Genomic DNA, 20,203 nt, shown 5'->3' with positions numbered 1-20,203 from the left:
AAAAACTAAAAATTTTATACATGTGTTCTATACATTTAGACAATTAATTATATTTTCAAAAGAATTTTAAATTAAATATTATCATTAAAACTAAATTTTATAAAAATTTAGAACACAATGGTTTTTAGGGAGACAGCTTCAAGAGATGTGTTTCTTTGGAACACCATAGGTTTGTCTATTGGAGCACTATTAGTGTATGATGGAACTACATAGCAAGCATGGGTTTATGGATAAGCTTGAGGATTTTGTTAAGAACGTGCCATTTGATCCCACTGCCACAATGTTAATCAAAGTCTTTGATGCTTGTAGAGAACATGGGCATTTGAGTTTGGGAGAATGGGATGCTAAAAAACTTAATGAGTTGAATCCACTAGTTCCATTCCAATTTGAAATCTTGCACAAAGTTTGAGAATGGGCTGCTAAATATCTTAATGAATTGAAGCCTTCAATTTTAGTCCTAGGAACACCAATATCTTCCACAATCATGTTAAGTGTGGAGATATAAGTCAACAAAGTAGTCATAAATGGAGGTAGTTCCATGAATACATGCTTGAAAAATAGGTCGACTCACCCCGCATCCTTATAAAGTTGCCTAGGCTACCATTGCAAATGTTTTAATCCCAAAATCCTACATACTAATGCTTTAACGATTTCTAGTAATTTTTTTAAGCAATCTAAATATAACATATATCTGCGTTAGTAAATTCTTGGTTTCTTTAGTAATTAACTCAATTAAGTTGCGTGGTGATAGTTTCTTGAAGAAAGGTTTAATCATTTTTGTCAATCTCAATTTCTTTCTCCATTGCAGCATGGGCTTCTTTTAAATTTTCAATGGTCATGATGTAAGAAAATAAAGGAGGACGGCAAGGTGTGCTCAATCAGACTCAAAACAACTTAAGCACTAACAATGTTCACCTCTATTGATGCTTACAATAAATATGCAATTAAATAAGTGACTTTTTCAAAATCCATACAAATTCAAATCCAAATTAGAACTTCATGTTCCCAAGTGCTAGGTATAGGTTTTTTGTATTTTAGCCAGCATTATACTCAATTTGCTATGTTGGTGTGGATATTGTTTCTCTTACTATTCCTAAGAATGAGACAGTTCCAAAATTCATTTTAAATTTCTCATCCTACTTTTCAACTTGGGAAGGGAGTAAAATAATTTATCCCCATAGTAGCGATGAAATGTTGAATGAGTTTTACCGGTATGGCTTTACTTTATTGGTTTTGCTTTTATTGGAAAACTATATTACTTGCATCAATGATTTCATTGAAGTTCAATTAACACTTGGCCCTTCAAGATATTCCCTTTAAATTTTAACAAAAAATGCTACTTTAATTCTTTAGGCTAAAGTTACGAAAACTCAACAATTGTTCCACAATAGAAAATTATTCTCGCCATGGACTCAGTGTAAGAATACCCCTAAACTCAATTAACTAATTTTACTTCATTCAAGAAGTTTACTAATTATTTAATGCTACTAATTTAGCGCATAATTATATCTAATTATTGTTAATTATTTTATAAAAAATTAAAATGTTATAAAATATTTCCATATATTAAATATGTTATATTAAAAATGTAATTTTATCTACTTGAACTCAATGGGTTTCTTGCCATAAGGTACTCTCGCATTGAATAAGGACTTCAATTAAATAGATAAAAATTAATTACTAATTTATAATATATTGTATTGTACTATTAATTTATAAAACACTCTTGTTTATTTGTTAATATAGGAAGGATGACCAAGAAAAATATGATACATCAACATATTATAGAAATTCCTTTACACATAAATTGGGCTTGTAAATCAAAGCAAAATTTATCTTCTTATTTATTTTAAATATATATTATGTAAACTCACAAAATCAATATCTATCATGAAGGTATATTATCTTTTTTCAAATGAATTTTATATGTATAGATTTAAAATATTAAATTAATACATTTAGTTTAGCAACAGATTAACTATATACAATCCTTTTTCAAATGAATTTTATACGATAAATTTAAAATATCAAGTTAATACATTTAGTTTAGCATCAAATTGAACTATCATTAAGGTAAGTTTGGAGTGATTAATTTAGCATCAAATTAAACAAGCACCTCAAGTTTTACCACAATAATTAAAAATTCAAATCATATAATCTAATTCCATGCTATCAAACATGTTGTTGTAACAAAAATAAAAGATAAAAAATACAAATCATATAATATAATTTCATACTATCAAATACAAAATTTCATTTGCATTCATCATTTAGTCAAATAAATTTAATATGCAAAACTTCAAACATGAAAAAACCCTAACCTCAAATCGACGGTTTTCAAAGGATACTTCAAATCACCAAATTTACTTCAATATAATCAAATTCAACATATAAATAACCAATTTTTACTACAAACTAACACAAATTTCAATTCAAATTTTATAATTTTAGCAAAACAAGAACAAGGTTTAATGTAGGAAACCATACCTCATCTCTCTTTTTTATATACTACCTTCCTAACGTTTGGATTGTACCTTGTGGAAGAAATTCAGATTGTACAATTCGAACCCAACGTCCACCTACAACTTCAGAAACTCATCAGATCCCCTTCCCCCTTGGGACACTCACTTCGCCCTCAATCTCCTCTGCGAATTGCAGAGAGAGAGAGAGAGAGGGGAAAGAGGAAGAAAAGAAATATCAGAGCAAAAAAAGCAACTCCAAGTAGAGATTTTTACCTGACCGGTGACCTTTTCCAGAACAAAAGATGTTGGACCAATAAAAAAAACACTGAACCATTAAGCATCTTTTGTTTAAAAAAAAAAAAGGTGGACCATTCAGCATTTTTTGAGACAGATCAAATGTGAAAATAAAGTTCTACCCGAACTCTTCTTAAATATTTTTAATTAAAATAAATTTAAATTTGGAAAACATTAGCAATATTTTCCTATCAAGAAAAAACTGCTAAAATAGTCGCTCTCAACCTATGCACAGTTTAAATAGCGCCTCACTATACTTCTGACTGAATACCGAAGAGCCCCGCACCATATGTTTGTAATCGAAACTAGGAATACAGTAATCATTGCACTCATGCATCAGTGTTTTCAAAAAATGCCGAATATACAGGGAATTCTCTGCAAGCATTTCAAGAACAAAGTTTTATGGTACAATGTTTCTGGTGGAAGCATTTCAAGAACTAGTTCTCTCTAAATAAGGAACAAACCTGAATTTCTGTGAATTAAAAACCATGTTGTTGCTCCATATGATCAACCAATATTGAGAGGTATACTTATACATTTTAGTAAATAATAAGCATTGTTGGTTCGTGTGTAGATTTACAAGTTCTCCACTGGGAAACCAATAACAGGCCTAGTTTCTGAAGCCAATGAACGCAGTTCTTCTATCTCATCCTTCGTCAGTCCCCACCCAAGTGCCCCTGCAAACTCTTCAGCTTGTTCCGCAGTTTTGGCTCCCGGGATAGGCACAACATTCTCTTGGGCTAGTAACCAATTCAGGACCACCTGTACGTAGGATCAAACTGATTCTTACGACATCTCAGCCGGGAGAAAGAAAAAAAAAGAAAAAAAAAATCATGCTAGACATTTAGAAACTGTTAGGGATCTAAGAACAATAATCACACACACAAGTAAAATAAGCACACAAAATAAGAACATCAAATTTACATGATTCGGTCTAATTTGACTTACGTCCACGGAACACACCGAGTATACTATAACCTAAGAGAAAAACAAGAGAAGAAGACACACACTCAACTCAACTTTTCTCACACTTTTCTCTCTCTTACCTTTAGCACTCTCACACTCCTCGCTCGCTCACTTCACTTGCACACTTCAAACAATACAAATGTTTTTATTTATAGATAAATAGGCTAGATATAGAAGGAAAGGAGTTATTGCATTTTAATGGGATAATGAGCACGTGGTATTTAATGGATTATTTTAGCACATGATAATTGTGTTTTTGATGGAATGAATTTAGCACGTAGTATTATCATTCTCCTCCGCTGCAACTCATCTTCTTTAAGGCGTTTCAATTTTCTCCATTTCCATTTCAGCTTAACAATCTCTCACTTGAAGATGGAGATACTATCTCAACCAGTATATAGATAATGATGTGATCAAATCTGTTTCCAAGTATGTAAACCAACTGAAGTTGAGCACAACTTCAACTTCTCTGTAGTCGCCACCTTTGTCAACATATTTGTCGGATTCTTGTTACCTTAGATTTTTTCCTGTGTCAACACTCCATCATTTAACAAAGATCTGACAAAATGATAACGTAATCCAATGTGTTTGGTTCTAGAATGAAATGCAGAGTTCTTTACCAAATGTATCACACTCGGACTGTCTCTTTGCAAAACATTTCTCTCTTACTTTATTCCGAACTCCGTTAAAAAACCTTGAAACCAAATCATCTCTTTACTGGCTTCTGTCACTGCTACATACTCAGCTTCTGTAGTGGATAAAACAACAATCTTCTATATCTGTGACATCCAACTAACAGCTATTGTGCCAACAGTAAATACATATCTGGTGGTGCTTCTACGATGATCAATTTTACTTGCAAAACCGGCATCAACATACCCTCGAATTTTCAAATCTCATTTGCCGAAACATAAGCACTTATCAATAGTGTCATGTAGATATCTTAAAATCCACTTCTTCCCTGGATTTGACATAAACCTGCTGACAGCTCCTACTGCTTGACTAATGTCTGGTCTGGTACCAACCATGACGTACATGAGACTTTCAATGGCTGAGGCATAAGGTACCTTAGCTATGAAGTCCTTCTCTTCATCTGTCTGGGGAGCCTAAACCTTTGAGAGACGAAAGTGATCCGCCAATGGCGTATTTACTGCCCTAGCGCTGCTCATGTTGAATCTCTGTAAAACACGGCAAATATACTCCGACAGAGATAACAGCAACGTTCCCTATTACTTATCTCTGAAGATCTGCATTCCAAGTATCTGCTTGGCCGAACCCAAGTCCTTTATGTCAAACTCCTCTGACACTTGTTGCTTCAATTTCCTGATCTCTCCTATATCTAGTCCTGCAACTAACATGTCATCGACATATAGCAATAATATGATATAGCTAGAATGATACCTCTTGAAGTAGCAACAGTGGTCGGCATTGCACTTCTGAAAATTTTTTATGCGCATAAAGTTGTCAAATTTTTTGTACCATTGCCTAGGAGCTTGTTTGAGACCATACAAGCTCTTCTTCAATCTGCACACAAGATCTTCTTTACCTTTTACTGAGAATCCTTCTGATTGGTGCATATAAATCTCCTCATCAAGATCACCGTGAAGAAATGTTGTCCTCACATCCAACTGCTCGAGATGTAGGCTTTCTAAAGCAACAATGCTCAAGACTGATCTGATGTTTGTTAAACTTCACAACCGGTGCAAAAATGTCAGTGTAGTCAATTTCTTCCTTTTGCTTAAAGCCTTTGACTACCAATCGGGCTTTGTACCTCCTAGATCCGTCATGCTCCTCTTTGATCCTGTACACTCATTTGTTGTGAAGAGTCTTCTTACCTTTAGGCAACTTAGCTAGTTCCCACTTTTTGTTAGACTTGAAAGACTTCATCTCGTCTTTCATTGCAAGCTCCCACTTGCTCGAACCTCCCACTTAACATGCTTCATCATAGCATTTGGGTTCTCCTTCATCTGTAAGAAGTAAATAATTCACATACCTCTTATTTGGTACTGCTGTCGAGAAGATCTTTTAAGCTTCGGAGTTAGAGTAGGAGGCGATGGTGCGACAATCTGCTCCACATGTTTCTCTGTCTAAGGAATCTTGGCATTTTGCTGTTGTGTCTCCTCTGCCTGAGGATTCTCGATGTTTCACTGTTGTGTCCCGACACCTTCTAAAACATCATCCAAGTCTACATAGGTTGTTTCATTCTAAACTGGTTCTGCGGGTTCTGTTGGTTTTGTTATGTGTCTATCTTAGTACATCACCTTTTCATTAAAGATCACATCTCTATTTCTGATCACCTTATTATTTTCATCATCCCAAATGCGATACCCATACTCATCTTCACCGTAATTGACGAAGGTACATTTTCGAGACTTTGGATCAAGCTTGTTTCTGACATAATCATTAACATGCACATATGCTACACAACCAAAAACTTTCAAATGTGAAAGTTTCACCTCTTTTCCACTTTATACCTCTTCTAGTAGATTGTTGTCCAATGGTACTAATGGACTCCTGTTAATTAAGTATGCTACTGTATTGACTGCTTTTGCCCAGAACTGCTTTGGTAAGTCTAACTACATACGCATGCTTCTGACTCTTTCAGTCAATGATCGATTCATCCACTCAGCTATGCCGTTGTGCTAAGGCGTACCTGGCACAATTCTTTCCATCCTAATACCATGCTCATAAAAGAATTTCTTGAACTCGATATCATCATACTCACCACTGTTATCGGTTCTCAGCTTCTTGATTTTCAAATCAATTTCACTGTCAACCATTGCTTTCCAAATCTTGAAAGCATCAAAGACACCAGATTTGTATTCCAGAAAGTAAACTCATACCTTCTGAGAATGTTCGTCAATAAGCATTACGAAGTAATTCCTTCCACTAGTGGATGAGACGGTCATCAGTCCACATGCATCTGAGTAGACTAGTTCAAGTCTCTCCTTTGGGGTATTGGTGAATGTCTGGAAACTAACCCTATTATGTTTCCTGAGTATACAATCCTCGCACATATCAATCTCCACTGACCATAGATTACTCAACTTTCCTTTTGAGTGCATCACCCTGAATCCCTTCTCACTCATGTGACCAAGTCGTTGATATCAAATGTTGCTATCGACATTTACTGTAACAACTAAAATAGACATACATGCATTAGAAGTCATATAAAGTGTTCCACTTTTCTTACCTCGTGCAATCGACAGTGCATCCTTTGAAATCTTTCATTCATCGCCAATGAATGTTGTGATGTATCCCTCATCTGCCAGTTGACCAACTGAGATCAAGTTCTTTCTCAAGTCTAGAATATATCTTACATCCTTCAACATCCATACTAACCCGTTCATCTTGATCTTCATAATTCCCTTGCAGGTTATGTTGCAAGGTTGATCATTGCCAAGGCATACCTTACCGAAATCACCTAATCCACTAGGAAATCTTTACTTCAAGTGGCATGAAATGAGACTCCAGAGTCTAAGACCCAAGACTCCTTCTTGCTCTCCAAATAGCATATCAACATATCACCTTCTTCTAAAACAACATTTGCTTCTGTCTTTACCTTGTATTTCTTTCTTGGACCTTTGCACTAGTTTCTGAAATAATCGAACTTTTCACAGTTCCGACACTCAATGTTCTTTGTGCCCTAGGAACCTGTGGGATTTCTAGATTTGGACCGCTAAGTCCTACATCTGCTGCGATTGTTTGATCGTCCATGCCCGCTTCCTTTCCAAGAATCTCTCCCTCGGCTTTCCACGTTCAAGGCTGAACTTGAGGTGGAAGCACTATTTGACTGCATTCTGATCTCTTCCGTCAAAATCATACTGACGACTTCATCAAAATTCAATTTTGATTTTCCTACGGAACTACTGATCACAGTAACAACACGTTTCCAACTCTAAAGCAACTGACTAAGAATCAGTAAGGCACGGATCTCACTGTCAAACTAAATTTCAACTGACGCGAGTTGATCCAATAGCTCGTTGAAATTATTCAGATGTCTACTAAAACTTTCACCTGCGGACATGTTCATGATAAATAACTTCTTCATTAAGTTTACCTTATTGATGGCTGATGGCTACTCATACAAGTTTCAGAGCGCATTCATAAAAGACTTGGTGGTTATCATATGCTTGATATTGAAGGTAACAGACTTTGCAACGTCATCCTAATACCTCTGAGAACTTTTCGATCAAGCAACTCTCACTCGTCCTCATCCATGGAATCTGGCTTTCCCTTCAATGGTAAGTGCAACTCCTTACCAAACAAGTAGTTCTCAATCTGCATCTTCCAGAAACCGAAGTTGGTGTCGTTAAACATCTCGATCTTTGAGCTTTTTTCATTCGACATCTCGATTCGTCAATCTAGATATGGAATCAGCTCAAACGGACAGCACGGTTGGAACCGGAATGGCCGAAAACCTTAAAAATGATTCAAGTCGTTTGAAAAATGGACCTAAAATGACTCTGAAAATCTAATCAAGCTTTCTGGTCAAAATCGGTCAACTTTCCGTTAAACTTAAGGGAATATACTCCCATTTAATGGAATATTCTGACGCAGTTACTAATGACGCCATTACTAACGACACTAATTAACGCCGTTACTGACGCCGTTAACTAGCTGCTGACATGGCAGTGGCGCTAACTTGGCACAATGACGTCACACTAGAGTGGGTTAACAAATGACATGACAGTGGGGCCCAATGATGAGTTACACAAGGTAAATTCCCATGGAAGTGAAGGGTCACAATGGACCGCTTAGGTCTCACTTTCTCAGAAAGAATTTTCCTTAGACACGTAATTAGCACAATATAGCTCCTGGGACCTCTGATCTAGCGACTTTGCTCCGATCTAGCAATTTTGCTCCGATCTAGCAACTTTGCTCCGATCTGTCTTTGATACCACTTGTTAGGGATGATCTAAGAACAATAATCATACACACAAGCAAAATAAGCACGCAAAATAAGAACACCAAATTTACGTGGTTCGGTCTAATCTAACCTACATCCACGGAGCACACCGAATATACTATAACCTAGGAGAAAAACAATAGGAGGAGGAGACACTCAACTCAACTCTTCTCACACTTTTCTCTCTCTCGCCTTTAGCACTTTCACACTTCTCACTCACTCACTTCACTTGCACACTTCATACAACACAAATGTTCTTATTTGTAGATACATAGGATAGATATAAAAGGAAATGAGTATAATATTCTAATGGGATAATGAGCATGTGGTATTTAATGGATTATTTTAGCATGTGATAATTGTATTTTTGATGGAATGAATTTGGCACACAGTATTATCATTCTCCTCTACTGCAGCTCATCCTCTTTAAGACGTTTCCATTTTCTCTGTTTTCATATTTTCTCCATTTCCATTTTAACTTAACAGAAACCAGCTAATATTATTCCAATCTTCAGTGTAGCAGAAATTTTGTGAATGATCAACCGGAATTGGAGGTTTTATGATTTTTACATATCATCACTTTTGAGTAGAACCTTAAAATTGATTACTGGACTACCAAGGTCAATCACAATATGTTATGGCTTTGACTTGGAAATAAGATGTAAAATAAAATTGCAACCATGACATGCATGACTTGGCCTCGGAGTTTTGTAAATATTCTATGCATCAGATACAAAATAGATAAAATAGAAGTTGGTCACTTGATTAAATGGTAGATGCCAGTAAACCTGTGTAGGAGTTCTCTTGCAGCTATCACCGATCTCCATGATTCTGTTGAGCAGAGGTTGGAGCTGCACCCGAAAAGGGAGGGAGGGGGGAACCCAAAAAAATAAAAATAAAAGTGAGTTGAATCACAAAAGGAGCTTCATAAACTCATAGCCATACCCTTGTTAGGAACTCAGGTGTATAAATCCGTCCTCTAGGACCAGCAGGAGGATTTTCTGGTGTATACTTCCCCGTAAGAGCACCTGCATAATTTGCAAAGCTTAGATGTCACTCTCAGGCATGCATACCACTGCTTTAAAATATCAATAAGCACAAACTGCTGGAACAGTCGGCCAGTGAAGGTCTGGGCTTCAACACCCAATTGAAGCAACCTGGAATTAAGGATCAAATATAAATTTACTATTCAAATTTCTATGCAACTAAACTCTCACTATCCGATGTAGAACAGACTGCAGTAGCATTCATGGACAAATAAGATCAAGAAGCCATTCACAAGAAGAGAATGTTTTAAGCCTAATTTGAAAATTCTTTACTTATGAATCAGAAGGGATTACGAGGCCCATTACCCACAGCATATAAAGCCTGGATAGTTCCTACAACATAGAATCTTTGGACCCATATTTGGCTGTTGCAATGGCTCATCAACTAATTTCTTTTTATTTGCAATTTTTCATTTTTTAGTCATTTTTGCTTCCTATATTAAGATGAGGTCAGATTTTAATGATATTTTAAAATTGATCTTATCTCTTCATTTTAGGCTTATTCTAATTTTTTCATGATTTTCTCAATTTTCTAAAAAGTTGGTAATTATTTTCAGGATTTAAGAATATGAATAAACCTTGTGAGGCTGCTGGCTATCTTCAGGATTTTCATCAATACACTTCAATTTTCGTTTATCCTTGTCAGATACTTGGAAACCTAGAATAATAGATTTGATTTAGGATTAGGATTACCCTCATCGGTCCAGCTACATCACCATCTATATCATGTAAGACATGATGTCTATCCACATCACACATTCAATTCTAACCGACTTGAGGCCTTCTACAGGCCTATGATACTTGGGGAACAAGAAAATAATTATGAAACCTGAATAAAATCATATACTATTTGTTTAAATATTAATAAGATAGAATTTTTAATGATGTTACCAAATTAAAAATTATCCAAAATAAATTACAATAAAAATTAAACAAATATAAGAATCCTGAGGCAAGTGGGAGTTTAGAATGCTGGATTTTGGTCATTAAGGAAGATATTTTAGTGCTCTCATACCCTTGGACAATGACTTTTGCTCAAATTTCAGCAATTGATGGTTCATCAAGTACAAAACTGATTCCCAATGAGGTTATGTGTGTTATAGAATTAGAAATCTACTGAAATAAACTCAATCGATACATAGGCAGGCAAATCAGTTGCAGTTTCTATCCACACCATAGCATCTTTGAGCTATCATACACTAAAAATTTGATTTTTTTTTCTTTTTCTTTTTTTATCTTGATTCTTCTGTTTCTTGATCGAGCTCTCACGAAGTACTCTGTGCCGATCTTTACCTGAAGATATAGGTCTTTTATCACGAAATTTGCCTCAGGAAATTGAATCCTTGATTTTCCTATGTCAAATCTAGTTTTTAAAATATGGAGGAAGGTTAGTGCCTTACAAATATGAACTCTTTCAAAACGGTTCCTATTTTTTTGAACTTGAATGGTTGGCAGATAAAGCATGGATTCTTGAGAATGGCCAGCGGTACATTGGTTGTAGTCCTATATTTTTATCTAACTGCATTCCTATGGCTGAGAAGCAGAAATTGCAACCCAACAGAGTTCCTATTTGGGTAAAGTTCTTCAAGATTCCTTCTGTACATAAGACAACCTTACAGCTTTGCTATATAGCTGGCTCAGTATGCACACCACTATACTTGGATTTTTTTACTAAATAGATGATGAACTTATCCTGTGCTTAAATATGTGCTGGAATAAACATTAATGGATCCTTTCTTAACCAAATTGAGGTTTTAACCCACGGGGAAGTTTATCATGGTTGATGTTGAAATTTCTTGAAAGCCATTGAAATGTCCAAGTGTTCAATGTTTTATCATTTGGAACATAAATGCAAGAAACAACAGATTTGGAAGAAAAAAAACCTTGAAAGTAATGACCTTGCTCAAGAACAGGACTACAGTTCTTCTATGCCTATTAACTCATTCGATGTTCTCATGAAAGATGAAGATGGATTACTCAATGCGATGCATTTGAATCTGAGTTGTTAAAATATGAATTTGCAACAAAGTTGAATTAGCCATTGAGGAGCATCAGTTTGGGAAGGTCACTACCCCTGAGCTGAAGGCCGATCAAGTCCTTGAAGTCACACACAGCTATGGTGGAACATAAAGCTGAGCAGGCTAAAGCTTCCCCTTTTTCATCTCTCCAAGTTATACTAAGACTACCAATCCTGGAGATGTTCCAATAACTAACTCAGAACAACAAACCACTACTGGGAAAACAGTGCAGGAAGCTGGTATTTCTGGTATTTTAAAGGTCATCACAAGAAGCTTTAGTTCCCTATTTCGTAAGGGTGAAGGAGTTAAGGATTATCCTACTACTTTTTCTGAAGGAATGTAATTCAACCTCAGGGGTTAAAAATAGAAAGGATTAACCCCCAAAGCAAGCAAAGCTTGGAGAGAACAAAAACCCTAATGTTTCTCAATGATACATCTTAATATTGGGTGCTGGAATTACGGTTCAGAATGAGCTCCATATACAAAATGAAGCAAAGACAATTAGCTCAAAGGGCCTCAGTATTATGGTTGAGCCTGGGAAGAATATTTGAAGATGAGAGTTGCTCCTTCAGAAGAAAAGATTTGGTAAGGCAGACAATTCCTACAAGTCCGCTCAAATCATGGAGTTTCTATCCTCACCAACCCTTGAAGATATTTGACTGATCAGTGGCATGACAACTTACCTTTGAACTCTTTTTTCCTGCGGAATTTCTTGAATTTTTTCTTCATCTTTTTCTTGAGCATGTATTTAATGGAGCCTCTTCTTCCTTGGACAAACAGTTTTGACATAAGATTAACACAGGAGGCTTGAGGACTTAGAACACAAATAGCGGTCATGACAGTCCCCTGGTTATGCCTCTAACACTGGGCAAACCATACCACTAAAACCACTAGCCAAACCGAAATCTCAGTTCCCTAAAAAGATGAACCAAAACTGAACTATTTCAAACAATTAACCGATGTTCCGTCAACCAGTTTTTAGGCCAATATACAATGATTAACTAAACCGAAACAAGCTTTAGAGCTTGTGTGTGAAGGTGGCAATTGAGAGGCACCTAAGATTCGTGTCATTGCTCCCAAATACCGGCAGAGTATAATCACTGGATTACTTAGGCTGGCAGAAGACCACATGATCTAGGGGTGTGGAAACTCATCAGGAAAGGCTGGGATGACTTCTTCCCTTTTATAAGATTTCAAATGGGGGAATGAGAGCAACATTTACTTCTGGAATGATGTGTGGCATGACCAGGAAGCAGTAAGTGTTTTATTTCCTGCCATCTATAGCCCACAACAAGGAAGCTCTCATCAGTCATCAACTTCAATTTTCAAAGTAGGGGATCTTTCAGAACATTCCCTTTTTCAGAAATGTGAAAGATTGGGAACTCCACCATCTCATTAACTTTTATAGCCATCTTTACAACTTGCAACACTGAAACATTCCCAATCAACCAAAGTGGACAATGGACAAAAATGGGGTCTTCTCAGTCAAATCCTTCCATAGAAAACTGTCACCATTGTAGACAAACCACAGTACTCCCCCTTGGACTCACGATGGATGCCCCTGCAAAGGTAGCTTTTCTTGCTTGGGAGACAACACATGTATACATCTTAACCCTGGACAATCTGCAGAAAAGGGGCCAACTGTCGTCAATAGGTGTTCCCTTTGCATGGCTGATGCAGGATCAATTGAGCATATCCTCCTTCATTATCCCTGGACCAGAAACTTTTGTAATATGCTCTAACCATGACTGGACAAAGGTGGGTTATTGCCAGCTCGGTGGGAGGGAAGCTCTAAGCATGGAAAGGGATTCGGGCAATCAAGGAGAAGAGAAAGGCCTCATCTCTTATCACTCTTGCAATTTTTTTGGTGTGCTGGGAAAGAAAGAAACAGGAGAGGGTTCAAAGACTCTCTTATGCCACTCCAGACTAGTAAAGAGCAGTGATTACTATGCTTTCCAGCTAGTATAGTAGGATTGTTGCGAGTGACAATAATGTAATTTTAGATTTTTTGTGAAATCCTGAAAGAGGGATGACTGTATAGTTTGGGCTAGCATCCCCTTGATGCCCTTTTAATTAAGTACTTTAACTGATAAAAAGAAAATGTTTAATAAGATTACCATATTACACTTACTGCACCTTATACACGACATATATGACATTGATGAATTTATTTATAATACTTTGGTTATAAATCTTGCATCATTATGTTAACAATTTTTAAAGTTTTATTAAATAATCCCATCTTTTACTAGTAATTTCCATCATTTTTTAAAATTGAAATCGAAATAGACATCGATATCAAATTTTCCATCAAAATTTTCCTAATTTTGTAGCCTCAAAATTTTAGTCGAAAACGGAATTTAAGACCTTGTGCGAATCTCCCAAAAGTGTGAAGTGTGTTTTGTGGTCTTGAAAACCCTAATGAAAAGATCCGGTGATTTTGAATTTTTTCCAACTATGGCTACCAACAATGAGCTCAATAAAAAACCAAACATAAATATATAGACTATATATGCAAAAGGGCAACAACAAATACAAACAAAACAACAACAACAAACCAAACCTTAAGTCCCACTATGTGGGGTCGGCTACATGAATCCTTTTGTGGCAATTTATGTGATCATGGACAATTTCATTCGATAAATTCAGAGCTATTAAATTCTTACTCACTATCTCATTCCAAGTTAGTTAGGTCTATCCCAATCCCTTCTACTACCCATCACAATAACTAACTCACTCTTCCTCACTAGCGCAACAATGTGGCCTATGTTGAAAGTGCCAAAACCATCTCAGTCATCCCTCCCTTATCTTATCTTCTATAGAAGTTACGCCTAACTTACCACTAATATATTCATTTCTTAATTTATCTTTTAACGTTATACCACTCATCCATTTAAGCATTCTCATCTCGAAAACTTTTACTCTTTGGATATGTTGTTTCTTAGTCACCCAGCATTCTTATCCATATAGCATAGTTGGTCTTATAGTTGTCCTACAAAACTTTCTTTTTAATTTTAAGGGTATTCTCCAATCACGAAGCATACTTGAAGCACTTCTTAATTTTTCCCTACCTGTTTTAACTCTATGCATTACATCCTTTTCAATTTCTCTCTCAGCTTGCATAATAGACCCAAGGTATCAAAATCTATTAGTGCTATTGATTCCTTCATCATCAAGTTTAACTTTGTCTCCAATATTCCTCCTACTATTACAAAAATTACATTTCATATATTTTTTCTTATTTCTACTTATCCTAAAACCTCTAGATTCAACAACTTCTCTCCATAATTTTATTTTAGACTCTACTCCATCCCTAGTTTCATCAATCAAGACAATATCATCTGCAAACAACATATACCATGAAACATCATTTTGGATACTCCTAGTAAATTGATCCATCAAAAAGCAAAAAGATAAGGGCTCAAAGCAGATCCTTGATGGACACCTATTGTGATAAGAAATTCTCTAGTCTCTCCACCTATAGTCCTAACACTAGTCATTACTCCATTGTACATGTCCTTACTGACATCAATATACCTACTATACACACGATTTTTTTCTAAAACCCACCATAGAACTTCCCTAGGTGCACTATCATATGCTTTCTCTAAGTCAATAAATACCATGTGCAAGTCCCTCTTCTTTTTCCTAAACTTTTCCATTAATTTTCTTACAAGATATATAAAAGTGCAAGTCCCTCTTCTTTATTTTTGTATAAAGCCATTACAGTGTTTTTCCTCCATTCGTCTAACATTTTCTTAGTTTTAATAATTGCGTTAAATAAATTAGTTAACCATACAATTTTGTTATCACCTAAAAATTTCCAAACTTCAATTGGGATGTTATCCCTTCAAGGCAACGCCCTAGCCACCCTCACCCACTTTTTACTACACCCAGCTAATATAAGTGCAACGTGTCACTCATAGGGGATGCTCTAGCAAATAATCATTAAGGATTCATATCATAGTGATCCGATAACTTCTACATTGGCTTCCAACTACCTAACGCAACCCTCCTCCTTCACCCAGGCTTGGGACTGGTTGTGCATGAAAAGACTAGGACATTAAGTGCATCACAAGTGGAGTTAACAAATACAAACTAAAAGCACTCCAATATTACACCAAAACCTTAAGAAGCCATACAACCCTAAATGCATTGTTTGGTCATTCTATTAGTAGACAAATATTTCCTCCCATATGCGGAAGGAAAATTTATGAAAGGAAACTGAACGTGCGGGAAATTAACAGATTGTTCAAACACATTTCTGCTTCAAAACAGAAAAATCATTGCAGATGTTTTCCCCATGCTCATTTTAAAACACAAAAATACAGGAAGCAATTATGAAAAAATAAAATTGGATTTGCACTAAAACAACCATCAAACAGCTTTAGTGTATCAATCTGACTGAATAATATTGCTCCTCACTTCAAGATCATGCTTTGAACATGATACAATACGTGAAAGAAGAATACAATTTAGTGAACCTAAAATTCTTATGTAAGTTGGCATATCTGGTAGTAATAAAGGATGCATTTACATAGGTGGCTATGATTTACAGGACTGGACTAGAGTACAGGATTGACTATGATAGTTATCTTGTCTCATCTTTGAATTGCCATAGGCTTATCAGTTATCACTCAAAAGACCAACTTTAATGAGAAGAATAAAATAACCAAAAAGGAAAAAACAAAGGGCAGTCCAGTCTTTTTCTTCTTAGCTCCAGCTGGCCGTGGGGGCAGCCTTATACCATGTAATGGGCTAATTAAGGACCTCCCTCTAGACCAGTCCCATCACACACCTGGGTTGCACCAAACATAGGCTACAAGGCTTAGTCTAGCTAAGCCAAGCCACCAAAAGAAATGCACCCTAAGGATACTTACCATGTAGCATAAAGTGGACATACTGAAGCAAGAGTAGAAAATAAAAGAATTTGACCTTGAGCAATGGGCGAGTACGCTATCAATGAGATCCCAAGTTCCTCACAGGTAGCCTTCACACCATTCTCCTCTGGAAGCCTGTAAATAAGGCTGTAATTGACTTGGTTTGAAGCCAATGGGATACCCCTTTTCTTAAGCTGTTCATAAGCGTCACGAAGACGCTTTTCTGAAATAGAGAATTATTTCATCATTATTGTATCTTGAGAGGATGAAAATCACTATTATATTTTCCCAATCCAGAAAGTTTGTATGCATTGATATCTTCAAATTATTCTGTGGAAACATTGGAGATTTAAAAATAGTTTAAACTCGCATCATTGAATTAGTGTAAATTAATGAACAATCAGTAGATGAAATTAAGAAAGATACCGTTATAGTTTGAAACTCCAATAGCCTTCACAAGACCCTTCTCCACAGCATCTCCAAGACCATCAATATACCCTGAAATTGATTGTCCAATAAACTAAGCTCCTCCTGAATCTAACTGACCAATTTCAGCAACTAATCAACCCAGTTACTGAATGAAACAATGGTGGAAGTGTAAAACCTTCATTTCCCCATACTCCTGGCCTGAAAATTAGAGCAATTAAACAGATTGATTAGCTACTATTTTTCAACAGAAATTTCGAAATGGAAAGTAATTAAAAGGATTATAAGACAAACCAGTGGAGTTGATAGAGGTCCACTGAAGAAAGTCCAAGACGGCATAATGAATCCTTAAGGGCACTGAGGACACTCTGACGGCCCAGCCTCCATGGCAAAGCTGCAAACTTAGTTGCAACAGCTACATCTAGTTCTGGATTCTGTCCTTTCCGTTCCTTAATGAATCTTTTTTTTTTTTTTTTCGGGAATAAAATTCAATTTTTTCTAGAGAAACTGAACATATGAAGACTTCATTCTACAACATTCTACTTTCCACACAGTTTACAAGTCAAACTATAATCAACCAATTTGGAATTTACCTTCCCAGTAGAGTTTCAGAACTAATAGCTCCTAGTGAGAGCTGCAAGAACAGAGGATGAAAATATTTGTTGGAATTTGATAAACATAGCTTCTGATGAAGAGAAGCATAAACAAATTTGGATTTCTCACCCTTGAACCATACACTTCTGCAGTGTCAAAGAGGTTTATACCGCAGTCAATGCTGGCATTAAAAGCAGCCCTTGCAGCCTTCATCTTTCTGTCTGACACCAGCAAAACTAAAATTTTAAATACTTCCCAATATTGTAGAAATCCAAAAAATTAATTCAACCAACTTAAGAGCATTTGCAGATGTGATTAGCCTTGCAAAGAAAATTAAACTAGACTTCAGGGAAAAAAACATCATTAAAATCCATGAGAAGGGAAGGGGAAGAAAAGATGATCTTAGATTTTGCCTAACTTAAAACATGAGTGAACAATATAATTCTACTTGAAAAGTGTCTTATGATAAATAAATAAAATACATAAATAAGGATTGCCTAAATCATGATCTTGAATACCACTAGCAGCCACTGGTCTAAAATTCTAAATCCCACTCTTTAAGAGAACATAAGTACTTCAGAAGAGAATAATAAGACAGCACAGCATGGACGAAATTAGATCTTCTAACATAAATCACTGTCCTGATTCAAAACATATGGACAAATAATTGCTACTAAATCAATATTTTTATTAAAAAAAATTTTTTAAAAAATACTTAATTAGGCAACATCAGACTTCCCTTGAAAAGGGAACCATCCAGCGTATTACATGTTGTATGCTCACATCAAAGTAGAATAAATTAATGAATAAATTAATAATATTGAAAATTAAAACAACAACACCACCTTCATAGAGAAAAAAAAAATGGGTGATTTATTTAAACAATTTTCAGAGAAAGGGAAATAGACCAATTAAAATAGAATTATATAATTTTAACAACTCATTTCAATGTCTATGAAAATGATAATGTGTTTACTCAACTTCTGCCTACATTCCTTAAATTAACTCAACTTTTGACATATTTAAATTTATAAAAATGAAAGCTAACCATATAATTCCCCAAGTTCCCCTGTAAAACTCTGACGTCTCGTTTGATTTGCAGAATAGAATGGAATGAAAATTTAAATGGAGAGAATGGAAAATTAAGTAATAAATTTGATTCCATTCTGTCCAATTTCATTCCCTTCTCAAATACCAAACATGCAATTATTATTAGCTAGGGGAAAGCAAACAGAAAGAACATTTAACTGCTGTCAAAACACTTAACTGACCAAAATCAAAGTTTTCTGCAAAAACACAATGGAGACGTATAATTTACATTTTTTGAGCACCAAATGCCCCATCAAATAGCCGCAATAAGCACTCCTAATTTAACTAAAACATCACCAAATCGAACTATATAAAGCCTTAACAAATATCATTATTCCAATTAAACACATGCATCATTAACCCATGTGGGAGCTTGGAATTGAGAACTTAGATTCGGATTTGTGCATGGACAAATTATAATACATAAAACATTATACTGAGTTTCGTCCAAATCATTACAAATCCGAACCCAAGGCCTAAATTCATGCTCCAAACACAAGCTAAGACACCCTTGTTCTAAACAAGTTTCAATAATTAGATAGATTTTAGGAGTGTTACCCAAAACAAAAACAAAAACAAAAAGCGGAATTTATTCAACATATCTAACCGGAGGGGAAAAAAGGAGAAAGAACCCATTTTGCTTACTACACCTCACGCATAAATTTAAATCCGAAAATACATTTAAACGATTCCCAGCATAAAGAAAGGCTGAATAAGTGCAGCAAATAGTTAAAATTTTATGGGATAATATCTCATACTATGAAGAATAAAATGGAAAGTAATAAAGTTCCTCCAAGAATGACAATTAGGCATTGAATTCAAAAGGGTCAAATTTTGGTTTCCCTTCCGCAGGTGGAACTCAGAGACTCACCGTCCCATTCAAAGTTGTTCCAGTAGGTATTATCGCCCCAGGACCACGCCCCGATCCCAAGCCTCGACACCTTCAACTGGGAGCCGCCCAGCCTCACCAGAGACTGTTGTGCTTTGGAAATGGCGAAATCCTCAGAAGCAACTGCTCTGATTCTCTCCACCTTTCTGCAACTGAAAGCGGAGAAGCACGCAGTGCCAGTGTACAGAGCCATGGTTTCCTCGATCAAGCAGAACAATACACGCTAGATATTAAATAATAGTAAAATCAAAATCAATTTCCCACCACAACTGCTGAGAGAGAGGAGATTGAAATTTGGATAGTTGAAATGAGGAGTAAATTTCCGAAAATTCGTATACATGGTCATCCTGCTATCCACGTCAATCTTGACTGTCTGAGTAGTGTTGCTTCGCAACGCAAATTGGCGTGGACATGGCCGCCTCATGTTCATACATTACAACGGCCCAAATCGCAAATAGCTTTTCTAGGGACCGTTTCTGTCCAGTGTGTTAAATGTGATTTTTGTTTTTGAGTAGTTTACGATTGGGGATATAATTTTAAAAAGTAGTTTACAAGTAATTGGAATTGTAATTGTATTACAATGTTTGTTTAGTATATATACGAATTTAATTATCAATTATAACTTCATAT

At 35.8% G+C, this 20,203-nt stretch overlaps 1 protein-coding gene across 4 annotated transcripts; it reads right to left on the bottom strand.

The window, feature by feature from the left end:
• Positions 1–3,118: 3,118 nt before the first annotated feature.
• On the bottom strand, positions 3,119–20,055 carry LOC131149271 (uncharacterized oxidoreductase At1g06690, chloroplastic). Of its 4 annotated transcripts, none has more exons than XM_058099577.1 (11): positions 19,912–20,055; positions 19,556–19,796; positions 17,725–17,816; positions 17,595–17,635; positions 17,296–17,460; positions 17,180–17,202; positions 17,002–17,073; positions 16,631–16,798; positions 9,577–9,659; positions 9,420–9,482; positions 3,119–3,518 (listed from the first exon to the last, which is right to left on the bottom strand). In XM_058099577.1, exons 2-11 carry the CDS (start codon positions 19,764–19,766, stop codon positions 3,333–3,335), a joined length of 1,104 nt encoding a protein of 367 aa, XP_057955560.1. In that variant the 5' UTR covers positions 19,767–19,796; positions 19,912–20,055; the 3' UTR covers positions 3,119–3,332. The 4 variants fall into 4 exon arrangements, with proteins under 4 accessions (XP_057955560.1, XP_057955562.1, XP_057955559.1 ...); XM_058099579.1 differs by having other exon boundaries at positions 17,725–17,812; positions 19,912–20,035; XM_058099576.1 differs by having other exon boundaries at positions 19,556–20,055.
• Between the last annotated feature and the right edge of the window lie 148 nt (positions 20,056–20,203).

This window comes from Malania oleifera, chromosome 2 (genome assembly GCF_029873635.1).
Source record: "Malania oleifera isolate guangnan ecotype guangnan chromosome 2, ASM2987363v1, whole genome shotgun sequence".
In the NCBI taxonomy this organism is placed as follows: domain Eukaryota; kingdom Viridiplantae; phylum Streptophyta; class Magnoliopsida; order Santalales; family Ximeniaceae; genus Malania; species Malania oleifera.
The sequence above is the reverse complement of the archived record's forward strand: the minus strand, read 5'-3'. Positions and strand labels throughout refer to the sequence as shown.